Consider the following 16,200-nt stretch of genomic DNA (forward strand, 5'->3'; position numbering starts at 1 on the left):
GGATGCAGTTCAGGTGGTGTCTCACAAAAGCAGAGTAGAGAGAGAGAATCACCCTCTCTTGACCTGCTGCCCACCCTTCTTGTTAAGCAGCATAGGATATGACTGGCTTTCTGACCCACAAGTGCACATTGCCAGCTCATGCCCAATTTGTCATCCACCAGGACCCTCGTGTCTTTCTCTGCAGGGCTGCTCCCTCTGTACATTTTCTTTAATCTTACTTTTCTGGCCAATGTACTTGTAAAAGCACTTACTCTTTTTCTTCTTCTTTGCATTTCTTGCTAAATTCATCTCCAACTGTGCCTTAGCTTTCCTCATCCCGTCCCTGCACACCCAGGCAGGGTCCCTATATTCTTCCCAGGATATATGTGTCTGGTTTCACTGCCTGCACATTTCCTTCTTACATTTTAGTTTGACCAAGAGGTTCTTCCTGAGCTGTGCTGGTCTCCTGCCTTCTGCACCTGATTTCTTACACATGGGAATCAAGAGATTATAGAACCCAAAACCCTGAGGACAGCACCTGCCACACAGGTAGGCATTCATCTATCCAATTTGTCTCCTCCTTCCTGAACCCCTTCCTCTGACTGGGAGGATAAACAAGACCACCTCTCCTCCTGAGCCTTTTAACATGCTCCAAGGGATTGATGGTTCTAACTTGCCTCAACACAGTATCATTGGAGCCTACATGGAATAGTAGGAGTGATGGTAACCTGTAGGGTTCACCAGGCTCAGCAGCCTCTCAGTGACATTGTGAAGGCGAGGTCCTCCTGGTAGACAGCCAGCTTCCCTAAAGAAGTTGTCTGGATGGCAAATGGGTACTTTGGTGCCTCTCAGTAAGGAATTTCCAACTACTAATACTTCACATGTTTAGCACCTATAAAGGATGAAAAGCGTTTCTAAGCTTGCAAGAAAGATGGACAGAGAAGGCATGTTCTTGCAGACCACAGCCAAAGCCTTGTTCCTCAATATTCCTTCTAGCCAGTCATGTTTGCATGAAGACCCTCAGTAAAGTTAATACAGCAGGCACTGATAACCTGCACTAGTTCTCAGCAGTAGCTATTATTTTAATACAGATCTTATACTAGTTAGTGTTGCACTAGCTGCTACAAATCTGTGCCTAGCTGTGTCCTCTTGGCTTGGCCATGCACATTTCCTCAGCCCCCAGACACAGCCCTTCTTTCCCAAGCTAAGCTGAACAGCACTGCAGGCTAACAGCAAAGGCCAGCTGATTTCTGACTTGCATCTGCCTGGGCCAGACCTTCAGGAATGCTCCTGTACTTGGAGGAGATGCTCCTTACTCTGCTAGCTCTGCTACTCTAGACCCTTCTTAGCTCTGCCCAGAGGGTCAAAAAGCTTAGTTTTTCTTATCTTTATTGTTCAAATATTTAGGCCAGGGTTTCATAAAGCTGCCAGGGACTAATCCAAATGCTGAAGGGAACAGAAGTGCTGATTCTCACTGGTTCGACATCAAACCTGTCTTTTACAGAAAAAAACACTTGATCCAGTGGAGAGAGCGTTGACTCAGAAGGCTGACAGAAAATTAACTTTTTTAATTTACTTCCTGAATTTTAAATATAAAATAAAATCATAGGAATCCATTCAAAGAAATGTGGGGTTTTTCCGTATCTCCTGTTTGTATTGTTTGCAAAATGCACTTAGTGCTTTAGTCCCAGTTGCTCCTACAGAGCAGCCATGGAGAGACTGCTGCAATTTGTGAGCACCACCTGGGTATAGGGACTGCCCAGGACAGAAGGAGTGCTACTGAAATCAGAGTCCTTCTTAGGCTAGAGAAGTGGGGAGGAACCGGGCAGAGATTTTGATCTCCGTTGACCCACGCTGCTTGGGAAATGCATTTCTGCACAAAGCTGGAGAACCCAGAGGGAAATGCAGGAGGCCAGAAGGCTATTCAGGGCATCATGGCCAAAGCCAAGCAATGTCCAGAGGAGGAGCCACCCCACAAACTCAGCAGGCTGGGGGCACTGGCTGCAGACCCAACACTCCCCATCACAACTCTTGCTCAAGCAGGCTCTCAAGCGGGACCCTGTCCTGCCTCGCACCCCTGCAGTCACCTTCCCAAGCAATGGCCCGGGCTTCTACAGGAGAGGACAGCCAGCGCCTCTGGCATGTGAAATGTCTCAATGAGACACTTCAAGTAACAAACAGCACATGCCACTGCATCAAAGCTTCATGCTGTAGACCCAGCTGAGATCTTGGTCCTTGGAATGAAAATGCAGCCTGAAAATGCAGGCCAGCCCCTTTGCCAACTGCCACCTTGCACTGATCTGCAAAAATGGGGCCAGGCTCCTGTTTGTGGGAGCTTCCACTTGTCCCCATTGCACAAACACCATCTTGAGCGTGCCAGGACAGAGAGTCATGGGGAGGCCTCCTCGTTTCCCTCTCTACTCTCCCACAAGCTGCAAGTGGCACAGGAGGGAAGCATCTCTGAGCAGAGCTGGGAGTCTGGAGCAGAAAGTGGGGCAAGCACCTGCTGCACCATGCAAGTACCTAAGCAGACCTGAATGGGAAGAAACATGGGTGTGTGGAGCACCAGGTGCTGAAGGCAGCTCTTAGAGCATCCCTAGGCTGGTGTGAGTGGCCAGGAAGCAGCAACTGAACATGCCTTGCACTATGGCTGCTGAGACACCTTGACCCAGACTAGGCTTGGGCAACTACCCAACCCTCCTGGCTCTCCAGCCCCTTTCCCAGCTGCAACCCTGCATTGAGCTGCAAAGATGGGGTTATGCTTGTTTTCACGAGGGCTCCCCCTTGTCTCAACTGCAAAAACGCCATCTTGACATGGCCTCCAAGCACCACATCACCCAACAAGTCTTCCAGAGAACACTCAAGTGCTCTTCAGTACACAAGAAAATAGAAGCGTAGTCTGAAAAATAACTTACATCTCAAACTAGTCTGTGCTGGTTTTGGCTGGGATAGAGTTAATTTTCTTCTTAGTAGCTAGTATGGTTCCATGTTTTGGATTTGTGCTGAAAACAGTGTGGGTAGTATAGAGATGTTTTAGCTATTGCTGAGCAGTGCTCACACAGAGTCAAGGCCTTTTCTACTTCTCCCACCACCAAGCAGGCTGGGGGTACACAAGAAGCTGGGAGGGGACACAGCTGGGACAGCAGTGCCCAGCTGACCAAAGGGATATCCCATGCCATGTGACAACATCATGCTCAGCATATAAACCTGGAGGAGGAAGGGAGGGACATTTGAAGTGATGGTATTTTTCTTCCCAAGTAACCATTACACATGATGGAGCCCTGCTTTCCTGGAGATGGCTCAACACCTGCCTGCAATGGGAAGGAGTGAGTGAATTCCTTGTTTTGCTTTGCTTGTGTGCTTTTGTTCTACTTATTAAATTGTCTTTATCTCAACCCATGCGTTTCCTCACTTTTACTCTTCTGATTCTCTCCTCCATCCCAGCTGAGGGGGAGTGAGCAAGCGCCTGGGTGGTGCTTTGCTGCCGGCTGTGGTTAAACCATGACATAGTCGATGAAGTTGGTGAGCTGAGTTTTGTTCTTTTTTTTTTTTTATATAAAAACCCAGTTCTTTTACATTCAGCTTTTAGTGACAAGAAGATAATATTTCAGAGGCAAGTTGTCTTAAGACCTATGTAATTATCTTAAATATCCCATATTATACATCACCACAGGAAACCCCACAGATGTTCAGCAAATTTGTATTTTGAGTAAGGTCAAAACAGATGTGCCAATAAGACATGGAAAAGCTCATTCTACAAGCAAAATAAAAATTTAGCATCTGAGAATGGAATACATCCTTAAAACTATTCCACCTCAGTTACTATCACTCATCCTGACAAAGAGGAAAATATTCTCAGAAAATATACTGTTTAATTTGATAAAACAATCAATGAAGCCAAACAGTGGATTAATTCTGACATAACTGATTCTCTAATCTTCATGTCTGAAACATCCTTCAAAAAAGCTCCTAAAAGCTCCTAAAAAGCTACTGAAGAATAAATGGGGGTGTAGTTTTAAGCACTCAGGTCTTAGAATTCCAAGTCTCAAAAAGAAATACTGAGGAAAACTTTAGTGTCAATAAAAAGAAAGCATGAATAAAAAAAAAAATTTTTACTTGCAGCAGTTCTGTAAATCTATAACAGCACAGGCAAATGAAAACATCTGTTTATGAAGCAAAGTGCTAGGAACTTTAACCAGAAGTCTAGCAACCATTTTTGCCTACTAACATTGTTCTCAAGTAAATATGCCCTTTTTTATATCACATCAAATGCTCTACAGCTAGGAACAGTCACCTCCACGGAACAAAAGGCTGTGACTGAAAAACTAACTGTAAATCTTTCTTTTCTAGACACCTACCTGGCAAAATCAAAGATGCATTTATTGCACATCACAGTATCCGTAACAGCTTTTATTCTACGTGGCACAGACAGCACAGACTAATCCACAGAGATCCTGAGTAGATTTCCTGGCTAGAAACATGTGCATTGAAGTCTCTTCACTCCATTGTTATCATTAGGTGTATTAAAGCCTAAAACAATAACACCTGTTAATTAAGCAAACATAACTATAACTGCAATGTTGATGTAGCATTCCAAGTAACATGCTTTCAGATTCCTTACCATCCAAGCAGATTAACACTGTTCAGCAATTCTTAAAATTCCTTCCATTATTTCATCCAAGACTGGAGGAAAGGGAGAAAAAGAGGCAAGTTTTAGAAAACTATCTTTATTTTTTGTCTTACATTTAAACAGGGATGTATTTAATTTTTAGACATCCATCCAATGTTGACTTCATTAGTTTAGCAGGAAAAAAACGGTTATAAATGCAAATCATATTGGCATAACCTGAACATACCAGCATTAGTACTGACCACTTTGCTGGAAGAAACCCTTTTTCAGCATTAAAATCAAGCACTTAGATATTGCTGAAAAGCAAGTGCCTAGATACTGGTCATTTCAGCAAATAGACAGCTCTTATATATCCAAATATTTTAAGTCCATAATATACACACTTGTTATGTGTATGGAGCTCAGATCATACAAACACTGCACAGGTCAAAAGCCTTTGAGAATCAAACTAATCAGGTGTGTCAGAAATACATATACCATATGGACTTACACACCTTACAAAGCAACAAATTTGGTCAAGTACTACAAAGAAGGATGTGTTTTCATATGAGAATGGTCAAGTAACTTTTTCAGCTCAAAGAAAAACACAGTAGTAATGAGTTTGAGATAATCAAAATCACAAACTGGTGGAGTGGGAACCTATGATCTGTTACACAGTATGTTTTTGTAGGCCAAATTTATGTTTTTTTAAAACAAAAACTTAAGATCATGAACAGTAATAGTGACAAAGTATACATATGAGCACATAATCCAAACAATGAAATACACTTTTGGCTGTTAAGGAAAAATAAATTACAAAATATAATTAAAGTCCTTGTAAATGCAATAATTAATTCAAAGGTGTGCATTTATTTTAAAATACATTTTAAATGCTATGACAAAACAAATCAAAAAATAAATATGTATGCCAAAAGGCATGTGTGGATAAGAAATACTAATTAGCTCTAGAAGAATTATAAAAAAAATTGAGATAATTTGAGTTTTGGTCATTGGATCTGTCTAGTCACTTCCATCTTTCACACCCCTTCTTCAATAACTGGCAGCTAAACATGACAAAAGCGCACTTCTGTCACTATGGCTTTAAAATAAGTACATATTTTCTGAAGATGAAAATATAAAATGGGCTGCCTTATCTGCAGAACTGCTGGTTTGTTCACATTGCAGGCACTTTGTTGGACTGTGGGGAAGTACCTGACACATCCTCGCCATCCTACTCTTCTCACTGCACTGAAAGGCAAGAATTTCCAGGAAAAAAAAAATCTTGGGAAGTTTTAGGTACTATGGGCTAGTACCCACATAAGGGAGAAGTCTAACTTGCTTCCATTGCATTTGTTTTCTAAATTAAAGAGTAAAATAATTTACAAACAGATCTCTAACATTACATGGCACACCCATATTTTCAAGTTTAAGAGGTCAATCATCAGTTACCTCAGTGAACACATAGGTTTAATACTTATTCCACTTTAACCAGATTCACATTTAATTCTTGTTTTATAATTCCTCTGTAGATCCACTTTTGAAGATCCACTCACTAACATTACTGGAAGCACAACTTAAATTTTGCAAATGTCTGTATTCTTTGTACAAACACTCCTGTCATTTCTTCTGTACTGCAATTCCATTGTAGGTATAACAAAAGTCGGTTTTCAAACCCAGAAGCTACTGGATAAACTTTCTGTTCATTAATATTTCCAGCATTTAGACAACTGTCAACACTTAAATCCGCTTCCTCCGTATCTCTAGACAGTGACTGTACAACAGAAACACATACAAGGTTTAATGCTGATACAATTTGACTACAGTATCACCAGTAATACTGGGAGGAAAGAAAAAAAAAAATCAACGCAGGTGTCAGAAAAGAAATTTTATTATTTTTCTATACGGTTGTGCATCTTTATTTCTTTTCTGCATTCTTGAAGAAAACTGCTTTTGATATGCTGTTACGAACTCAAATAACCAGGTTTATGGCAGCTGTCTTCAGCTAAGACACTGCTAGTACTTCCTAGGACAGAAGAAATACTTTTTAAGTTTAGTTTTGCTGAAGGTACTGTTCATTTGTACCATTTCATTGGTCCATTTGTTGATGCTCAAAAAGCACTCATATTCAACAAAACCTTAAAGCTTTCAGAATAGATGAATTAAAGAAACAAAAGATGGTTGCAGGAGAACCAAATCAAAGCACACGGGCATGACATTATTTTGAAGGGAATCCTTGGAAAACGTGTGGTCATTACAGAGGTGCTGGGGTTTTAAGTTCACAAGACAGGAGTTGAACAAATAAGCAATTTCCCGTGTTCTGCTTGCTTCTAGTCATTTGTTGCGCTGAATGGTTTTCTTTGTCCTCCGTTTGAAAAGACAGCAGCACCTGCAGAATTACATATGATATAAAAAGAAATCAGAAAACCAAACACTCTGTTCACTGTATTTGTTTTACTTGAAGTGTGTAGCTCAGGTACAGCCAGCACCACAAGGAACACATTAAGCTCTATTGCAGGTGATTGATTTATTAGTGAAAGAAACTGAAGCACAGATATTTTTGGCATGTTTCACCTTTTCTTGGAAAAAAGTATCAAATGAAAAAAGTTGTAACAAAAACCTAATAAGTTTAGAGTTTTGTGTGAGAGTATCAAAAGCATGGGCATTATAGGCTGACTTTAAAAATGTACTTATAAGAAAAAAGATTGTTCCATTACCTAAGTATTCTTTCATATTAACTGGTAATATGCCAAACAAGCTTGAACTTTATGTATCACTTGATTGTGTCACCTGAACTGTGTATTTAAGACACTGCTGTTGCTAATACAAGAAAACAATTTGAGCCTCATTTGTCAACTAGAACTTGGAAAAAACTTCCCCAAATTATTTTAGAATAAAATATTCATGAACAACATAATAATGTCCTGATTCAGTGCTGTGATGACACTACTACAGTGAAAAATCACAGCAAAGTATATTGAAGTATACTGATACTCTTTCTTCTGCTTTATTGTATACTACATGAAGGAAACTAAAATTGACAAATACTGTGAATTCACTTCACAAATAGAGACAATCTTAAAGTAACTGAGAAAACACTGTAAAAGGAAAAGGAATTGGAGGGAGTTAGAAATAGGTAAGACAGAAGTCCAGTAGGTATTTTTGAAAACAAACTAAAGAGGAAAGCAACAAATACACAAAGAAAATGTTTTCATTTGCATGTAACATCAGCCTTATTTTAAGCAACTCCCAGTTCCTGACTACTACCTTTAAAATTAAAGCTTCCACTAATAAAGTATTCACAATTTGCAATTAAGAATGAATATACAAGCTGTCTGCCTTAACAGAGCTTGCCCCATGGAGTTCTGCAGTTTGGTTACTGAGTATAGCGTTTACAGTGCTATATACTCAAGAGCTCTTTCTTAAACTATGAAGTACAACAGAAGTGAAAACATAAATGTACTGCATCAATAGCCTATCAGTAAGTCCGTAAGTTCACCAAGCATTTTATGTCACTAAGATTCAAAAGAAATCCTGCTGATTTAGTTTGGAATATAGGAAAATGGGGAAAGCACTTGAAAACCAGGGAGAATAAGGGTCTAAAAATAAGGTTCTACAAGGTGTGATAACAACATCCAAAGTAAGCGGAGACAAAAGTTACCTTCCAAAATATCCAAGGGCACCCTGTCGCTCAGTCACTGAAAAAGTAGCAGTGGGCAGAGGCAGACCAGAGCTGCTCTGAGAGTTACATAACTTTCAGCAGAAAAAAACATTGGTTATTGATGGAGAGGAAGCCCGAAATTAAAATTCATCAGGGGAAAACTACACAGATAAATATTTTTACAGCTAGCAGAAATATCATAATGTATTTATTAACTTTAAAGTACTCCTAAAAGAGGCATAATTGTTTTTGAAGGCTAGTAGCCACCAACTGCAACTAAAACTCCCCCCTAACTAACCCTTTTTCTTAGCATCTGTCTATAACCACTAACATCCATTATCACTTAAGCTTGGAATTTATATGCAGATGTATGGGGTCCAATTTAGTATAATCCTTCTTTCACCCCAATCTCTTCCCAAGTATTTGATATATGCATATACATTGTCTTGATTCGTAATTTTAGCATATATGGAACATTGGTTATATAAGTAACTGCAGGAAGATCAAAATGTGGAAGATTGAATTTATATTCTAGAAAATCTAGAATTTTAACTCTTCACCCTTTAACTATGTTTTGCTTATATGGAGTATGTCTCAAGGAACAGCAGATCACAATTTTTAAATGTTTAGGATTGCTTGAATCCTCTAAGTCAAGGCCATTTTAGGTTTTCATGCTTTCTTCTTAAAATTTCAGAAAATTTTAACCCGTCCTTGCTGCAAATCTTGTACTGTCCTTTCCTCCTTCTCCATAGCCTATTTAGTTTGCCGCTTCTCTGTCAGTCAGAGAAGGGCATCATGCAGTTGGGAACTGCATAAAGTTCTATCTTTAACCAACATGAAGCACTGCTTTTTTAATCTCCTGGTCTTCTGGAGTTTGCGTAATACTGTTACAAAGACTATAATTTCTATTAACATCTTTTTTTTTTTAAATTGTAAGAATATACGCACATTTAAATGGGAATAAATCAGGTCAGACTACACTGCCTGATAATAAATTTTATGAAAGAAATGTAACCATGGCGCATAATCTCCTGAAAAGTATAATCTGTAATAGAAATGCAGACATGTTCTTAAGAATACTGTCACTAGAGGGTGTCATTATCACTTTTATATATATTAGATTGTTTGAAGCCATAATTTTAAAGCTACAGATAGGGGCATTATTAATGAGTATTAAACCACAAATTTATCATATTATTCAATACGCATGCAAAATGCAGAAGAACAGATATGCTTTGAAAATTTCCCATTCTAGGAGAGCAACTTTTTTTCTTTTTAATGAAAGCATTTAATGACTCCTAACCTCTTTCTCTGTAGGATATAAAACATTTTTATAGCAGGGAGCTTAATACCAATTTATGAAACTGGAGAAAAAACTTTTCCTGTAGCAATCTCAGTATTATGGTTACAAACATTTCTTGTCCTGCTTCAAACATTATCATACCTTTTTTCTGTTAATTACTCTTCCCTTTACAATTTGAGCAGTCCCCTGGCACAGCATGCTAAAGCATGTTCAGTTCTCATTTGTGTTTAGATAGCTGTGTTTTTATACTTGTCATCTAGCATGTGGCAGCACTTTACTGCAAGATTATTAACAGGTGTTTAAAGTAGCAAGAAGAATGCAAGATGTAAAAAAGATAGCCCATATCATCTTTTCCTGTTTGCCCTTCTCTGTCCTCTGGAGGCAGAGTCTTTTGGTAATACAAATTACATATGCTTCATAGAAGCAGCTGTTCTGATGGCTAGCAAAGAGTTAAGGAAAGAAAGGCTAATTTCTGGTGATAACTAGAACAGTATCCATAGAAGATAAGATCTACAAGTGCAAGGGCAAAACATTGACTAGTTAACCAAAAATAGTTAGTTTTCTCTCTGCTTTACAACCCCAGTAATTAACAAATGAAATACAGGTGAAAGCTACTTTTCTAAAAAACATAAACCACCAAACCAAAAAAAACCCAAGCCCCCAAAAGACCCTGAAACAAAAAAACCCACAACACAACAAAAAAATTCAACAAAAACCCAACACCCCAACAAAAAAAAAAAAAACAAAACCCAACACCCACTGCAAAATCATGCCTGCTGCACAGCAACACCTGACGAGCATGAAGGTGACAAGGCGTAAAATTTACAATATATACTGGATGTGCATACATAAACATATCAAACAACGGAAATGTTGGATGATGTCCGAAAACAATAAAACGCCTACTGAAAAAAATCCTTATCCTTTCTGATTTACAGCATCCTACTAAAATGGGAACAGAAGATTTAATATTCAGCTAAAAAAAAAAATCTGTGTTGATAGTTAGAATCACATAATAGGACACCCTTTCCTCAGTCTTGTAAATCAATAGATAGTAATGCTAAGCTTCTAAAACTATGAAAAGATCTAGAACAAAGAATGAAATGTTTCTAAAAAATATTCAAGTTTGTCTCCTTAGAGCATGAGGAAATGTTACAAACAGAAGATATCAGCAAGAGTTTAACTTTGTTCATATTTTCAGATAGAGAAAAGATTATGAAAGAGGTAGAAATTGAGAGTCTTTGATAAAATAATGTCTCCTTAAAACCAAAAATGTCTGTATCACAGACATGAAAGATACCAATACTTGCATTTCCTTACACTTTTCAGCAGTGTAAAAATCTATACATGGATGTTTAAGCATCTCAATACCTTTTGACAATAACCTTGTAACTATCATTTTAAAATGGAATATTACCTAACCCTTCTAAAGTATTGTTACTCATAAGAGATGTATACCTTATACATTGATGTCTGATAGCAATGCTGGGGAGGGAGTGAGGGTGGAGATGTGTGCATTTGTGTTGCTTTAATTACTGCCAAAATATAAAAAAAAACTTTTACCCTGCAAAAAATACTGAGGAAACTGGTTTAAATAGACAGCACTGGAAAACTAATTTATATGTTTCATATTGAAAAAGAAGATTAATCTAAAGAGTAGGATATTGAGACTAGATTTTTTTTCTGTAATAAAACCAGTAAAGACTAGGCAAAAAAGGATAGCATATTTTTCCGTCAATTATTTGTATCAGAAGAAATTAACTTTTACATTTTCAAAGCAGCTGCAGCAACTTAGCTTCTCAGAAGTCTCTTACTTTCTGTAGATAACTAAGCATAGGTTTAGTTGTGCTAAGCACTACTCAAAACTTCACAGAAATGTAATCTTTTCCTGTGTGTGTACATAAGCTCAGCATAAGGAAGGTTATCACTGCGCTTATCCAAAGGGAGAGGATAGGGAATTTCTCAATGTGCAGCCTATCAATATCCTTGCTCTTTGGAATCTTTTCTGTTTGTTTTAAACATATAGATAAGAAAAATTAATTCTTGCCAGAAAAATAATAATACAGTACTCTGCAAAGATGGCAGGTAAAGAACTCATCTGAGAAAGCTAGTGAACAAGTGTGGCACAACAGACACCTCCAGTCACAATTTTTAACTACACATGCATGTGAATCTTACATACCAGAACCTGCAGAACAATCACTTCAAAGAAAAACTGTACTCCGAGAAATTTCCTCTTATTTAAAAGTTAGGAAAATGGGCCCTTCAAAACTTACTGCTGTTAAGGAATGCTTAACTGGATTATCCTGCTTACAATGAATCCTTCATCCTTGAGTGCCTCTATTTTAGGATAAACTAGATCCATACCCTTGTAAAACCCTATTCCGGACACAATTATAAAAGAAAACATGTTGAAAGTTATACTGCCTTTAGCTATCAAGAATATTTTTCTGTACTACTTTGCAAGTCTGACTTTAATACTCAAATATATATGCATTAATTGCCCAACCCATATTAACAGACCTTAATATTTTCCCCATTCGTTACACTGTAACTTTAAGGAACCCTGAAATTATGTTTTAGTAACTAGTTAGTCAAAGAGTAATAGTCTAATAAATACTTATCTTACAGAGATAACAGGCAAAGTTCAAACATTTGGTAGTATTTGTTACTTGTTCATATAAGTGAGTTATTTTCTAGATGATAAAATACTAGCTGAATGCTACAACATCTAAAACCAACATTTTCCCCTCTAAAACAGGATAGCAGATAAGAAAAAAAAAATATTCTACTACCCACTAAAAAGGATTAAATAAAGTACACCACAGACTACACAACTTGAAAGCAAGCAAGATTTGAAGCAGGCAAAATAGCTCCTGAAGTTGGCTGTTTGTATGAACAGTTAATTGCTGACCAACATTAAAATATGTTTTGTGATTTCCAAATGGACTTGTTATTTTAAAGTTCTCTGAAATTAGTTATAAAGCAAATAACAGGAACAAAGCCCCTGGGGCTATTTCTGCCTGCATGTGCTGTAGAACTCACCACATGTTCAACACTTTCTGGCAGCTATACAGAAGAAAGTGAGGGAAAAAGAGAATCAGAATACCACACAGAGTAAGAATTTTACATCTTTCACACATAACTTTTGACAGTCAGAGCACTATCCTTAAATGAGTATATCAAAATTAGTTGAAATATCAAGAATACATGCACTTTTCTAGTATAGAGAAATGTGTTAGAGGGCTTAGCCTAAAAAGCACAAGCTATAGAAAGTCTATTATTTAATATTTAAAGCCAAAATTAAGTTTAGCACTACAGTTTTGCCCCTCACCAGTGGCTATTCAGTTTAGACTTTTTTGAATAACTGTACAAGAAGATTTTTGAAGCAGCTGAGCACACAAGATCCAAAGAATATAAAAAGATGGACATACTTAGTTTCATCCATTACTTCTACTTCTGCAGGAGCTGTGATAGGTGCATTTGAACGGCCTGCAGTTGGGTCATCTGTGTTCAGTTCTCCATTTGTTGAGCTTACTACCTGAAATCACCAGAAATACCTGAAATTATGCTAGTGCCAGACATACATTTGTCAATTCCTAAAGTTACAATGCATCTTCAAAAATCAGTAATTTTTGTTAATTCTCTGTGAATGTTTGTTTTGACTTTAAACCAAAGGAACCCCAAATTCTCTCAGTTTGTCATCTTTCCTGCATGACAAATGGAGCTATTCCAGAGGCCTCTCCCTTATTCACCTCACAGAATCTGCCACGAAGATGGTTAACTGGATATAGACAAATGCATAGTGCTGCCAGCTGCTCTGACCAGATATCTGACCCATTAAAGTATGAACAGGTTTACTAGCTACAAAGTAGCAGCAAATGCTTGACCAAACATAGCACAAAAATATTGTTCTGGCCAAATAATATAAGAGCCTGCAGAAAACATCTGTAAAATATCAGATACAGGAAAGTGGACCAATAGTAGTCCATAGTTCAAGATTCTTGCCAGCTGTTCCTGAAGGTCAGAGATTAAAGTAGAAGAAAGCAGAGGGAAGGCATGTCATCATCATAGTATTACTAATTCCCCTCACCCTTCCAAGTTCTACTCTTAATGTAGCAGAGTTACGTCTCATCTATTTATAACCAGAGGTAATAGCCTTGCCTACTGAGATTTGCTTTGTCATTCCTATTGTAACCAAGTACAGAGCTTCAGAAGTTTGCTGAATTTAAGCCATTTTCCATGCCATATACCCAGCATGAGGCTGAGTTTTCTTCTTTCACTAAAATAGGAACCACTGGCAAAAAACCCAACCCTGCTGCCCAGTAACAACTCAAATAGAAATATGTCTGAGATTGCAAGAATACAATTATCTTAATTTTGGTCACTATAACTGGAGGACTTCTGGGAGATTGGACTTAAATTTCAATGACGACAGGTAAGCTGGTGGAGTTTCCACCAGCTAACTTAGGCTTAGTTTCATATTGTTGGGGATGGCAGAAGCACTAAACATTCAGTGATGGAAATATGTAGGAATTGTACTTTAACAATCATAAGATGGTGGGTCAGGCATCTTAAACTATATACCCTGGATAAGTTGATTTTTTTTTTTTTTTACAAGTATCTTAATATTTGTTGTCATCATCACCCATATTTACTGGTAAGGGGAAATCATATGATCTCAACCATCTCATCAGATATTTTACTGTGCAGATAGTTCCATTGCTTCTTGTGAAATTTCCAATTGTAATAGTGATATGCAGAGCGGAAACATATGGTGTTTGCATGGGAAGTACTTGCTAAATGAGACAGGACCGTTCTTGAAAATGTAAGAGTAGAAAAAAATTACTCAACTTGTCCAACAAATGAGTTTTGGATCCAGAGGATTCAAATCATAACTACATAACTGAGCACAACAACAGCCTGCGCTAACTCATATAAAGCAATGCCACCCAATTAAGATTGTAGTCAACCTTGCCTGCAGTCCTACTCATTCAGGATTTCTGCTTCGTGATCTAGACTTAAAATGAACTTTTCTAAAGAGGTCCTCAGACCTGTGCTCAAGGTCTAGTAACAATGGTTGGTCAGAAGCAGAAGCCTTTGTCTTCAGTTTACTCAAGTAAGGGTAGGGTACATCAAGAAACAAGACAACAGAAATATGCTCCTTTCTGGATGGGAAGCAAACCCATACATCTTAGCATTCCTGACTGTTGTAAAGAACAGGTGACAGTTTGCACAAGAATTTGCAAGAACTATTTTCTTCTCTTTTCCTACAAAAAGCAAGATTCATGGATGGTTCCTATCAGCCTTTATCAACAACTCTCTTCTGGTCTCCTTGGAACCTCTCCTGTCAACTGTTAAATTGACAAAACGCAAGCAACTCATAAAACCAAAATACCTCCTGGTTTATGACAAGGGATTTTTTGGTTTGTTTGTTTTGTTGTGCTGATTTTTCTTTGTGTTTTGTTTTTTTTTTTTAAATCACAATTAAAGTTATACCAATCTAAGCTGACTTCAGCTTTAAAGGAGCAGTAACAATCTTCTGCCTTGGTAAACGCAATGCCATATGGTAACAAAGAACAAAGCTTATTTCAGGGTTTCCCAACATGCTTATTATGCTTAAAAAAGAGAAAGCAGAGAAGTTATAACAGCCGGCTTGGTGATTCTTTTCTTGAAATTCTTCAAACTGACTTCAAAACTGAGTAGCATTTCTTGCTTGCCTTTAGTGAGAAAGTCTTCTTTTCAAGACAGCGCTTGTCCTAAGGTGTTTTTTTATTAATTTAAGATGACTGTAGTCTCTAGGGAGCTTCAACACAAACTCCATAGAAACCTTCACACCAGATTGCAGAAGGCTGTCCTGCCTCGCTCTGGTAGAACTCTATCAGAGAGATGAAGATCAAGGAGAAAGAGACCTCAGTACTTCCCACATACATACACCAGACACGTTTCACCAAATACAGAAGCAAATACAATAAAGTAATACTGCCTATTGCATGGCTTAGTTTAGATGGGAGGAAAACAAAGTTCTTCTTTCTGGAAAGAGTTGCGAACTCTAAAAGCTAAGTGAACCAAAGGGTATTGGTAGTGTAAAAAAACCAGCATTGGTTACGCTTCTCCAGAATCACAGACGTCCTGACTTTCACTCGAATCTACTACTGCTGAACACTGGTCTAGGAACGGTCTCAGTAAGCTAAAGAATCAGGAATTGATACACCTGCAACAGAGCAAAATACTTACCTTTAAAAAAAAACTAACAAAGATAAATTTAAAGAGGCACAAGAGATAGTCAGGACTGCTTCAGTAAGGCTACAACTGTATGATCTAATGTCCTAAATTCTGCACCTTGCTAAAATAACCTACAATGCCAGAAGTTAATTTCCTGTGACATCAGTAAAACACTTTTCAAGCTGACCAAGAAGTGCACTTGGTAAAAGACTGACAATGCAGTGGAAATGCACTTCCCACTCTCAGACTACATCCCAAACATCTCTAAAATCAGCAAAACAGATGTAGAAAGACACAGGAATATCATAAAATTGAACAATAATAAGTCATCTGGAAGACAGTTTATGAACTGAAGGTGTGGTACACCAAATTCTGTAGACAGGTTGTACCACAAAAGAGGCATAAAAAAAGGTTCATCATAGTGTA

At 37.9% G+C, this 16,200-nt stretch overlaps 1 protein-coding gene across 7 annotated transcripts in view; it reads right to left on the reverse strand.

Moving 5' to 3' along the window:
- Positions 1-4,686: 4,686 nt before the first annotated feature.
- CSNK1G3 (casein kinase 1 gamma 3) overlaps positions 4,687-16,200 on the reverse strand; it is an 86,320-nt gene continuing 74,806 nt past the window's right edge. For 2 of the 7 annotated variants that reach the window (XM_074166550.1, XM_074166548.1), the window contains 3 exons: positions 12,984-13,090; positions 12,595-12,618; positions 6,920-6,974 (listed from right to left, as the gene is read on the reverse strand). In XM_074166550.1, coding sequence (XP_074022651.1) covers positions 6,920-6,974; positions 12,595-12,618; positions 12,984-13,090 — 186 coding nt within the window. Of the gene's footprint in view, positions 6,975-8,246; positions 8,339-12,594; positions 12,619-12,983; positions 13,091-16,200 lie in introns of those variants that run through there. The other 5 variants (XM_074166547.1, XM_074166545.1, XM_074166546.1 and 2 more) reach the window with 5 other exon arrangements.

This window comes from Numenius arquata, chromosome Z (assembly GCF_964106895.1).
Source record: "Numenius arquata chromosome Z, bNumArq3.hap1.1, whole genome shotgun sequence".
Lineage (NCBI taxonomy): Eukaryota > Metazoa > Chordata > Aves > Charadriiformes > Scolopacidae > Numenius > Numenius arquata.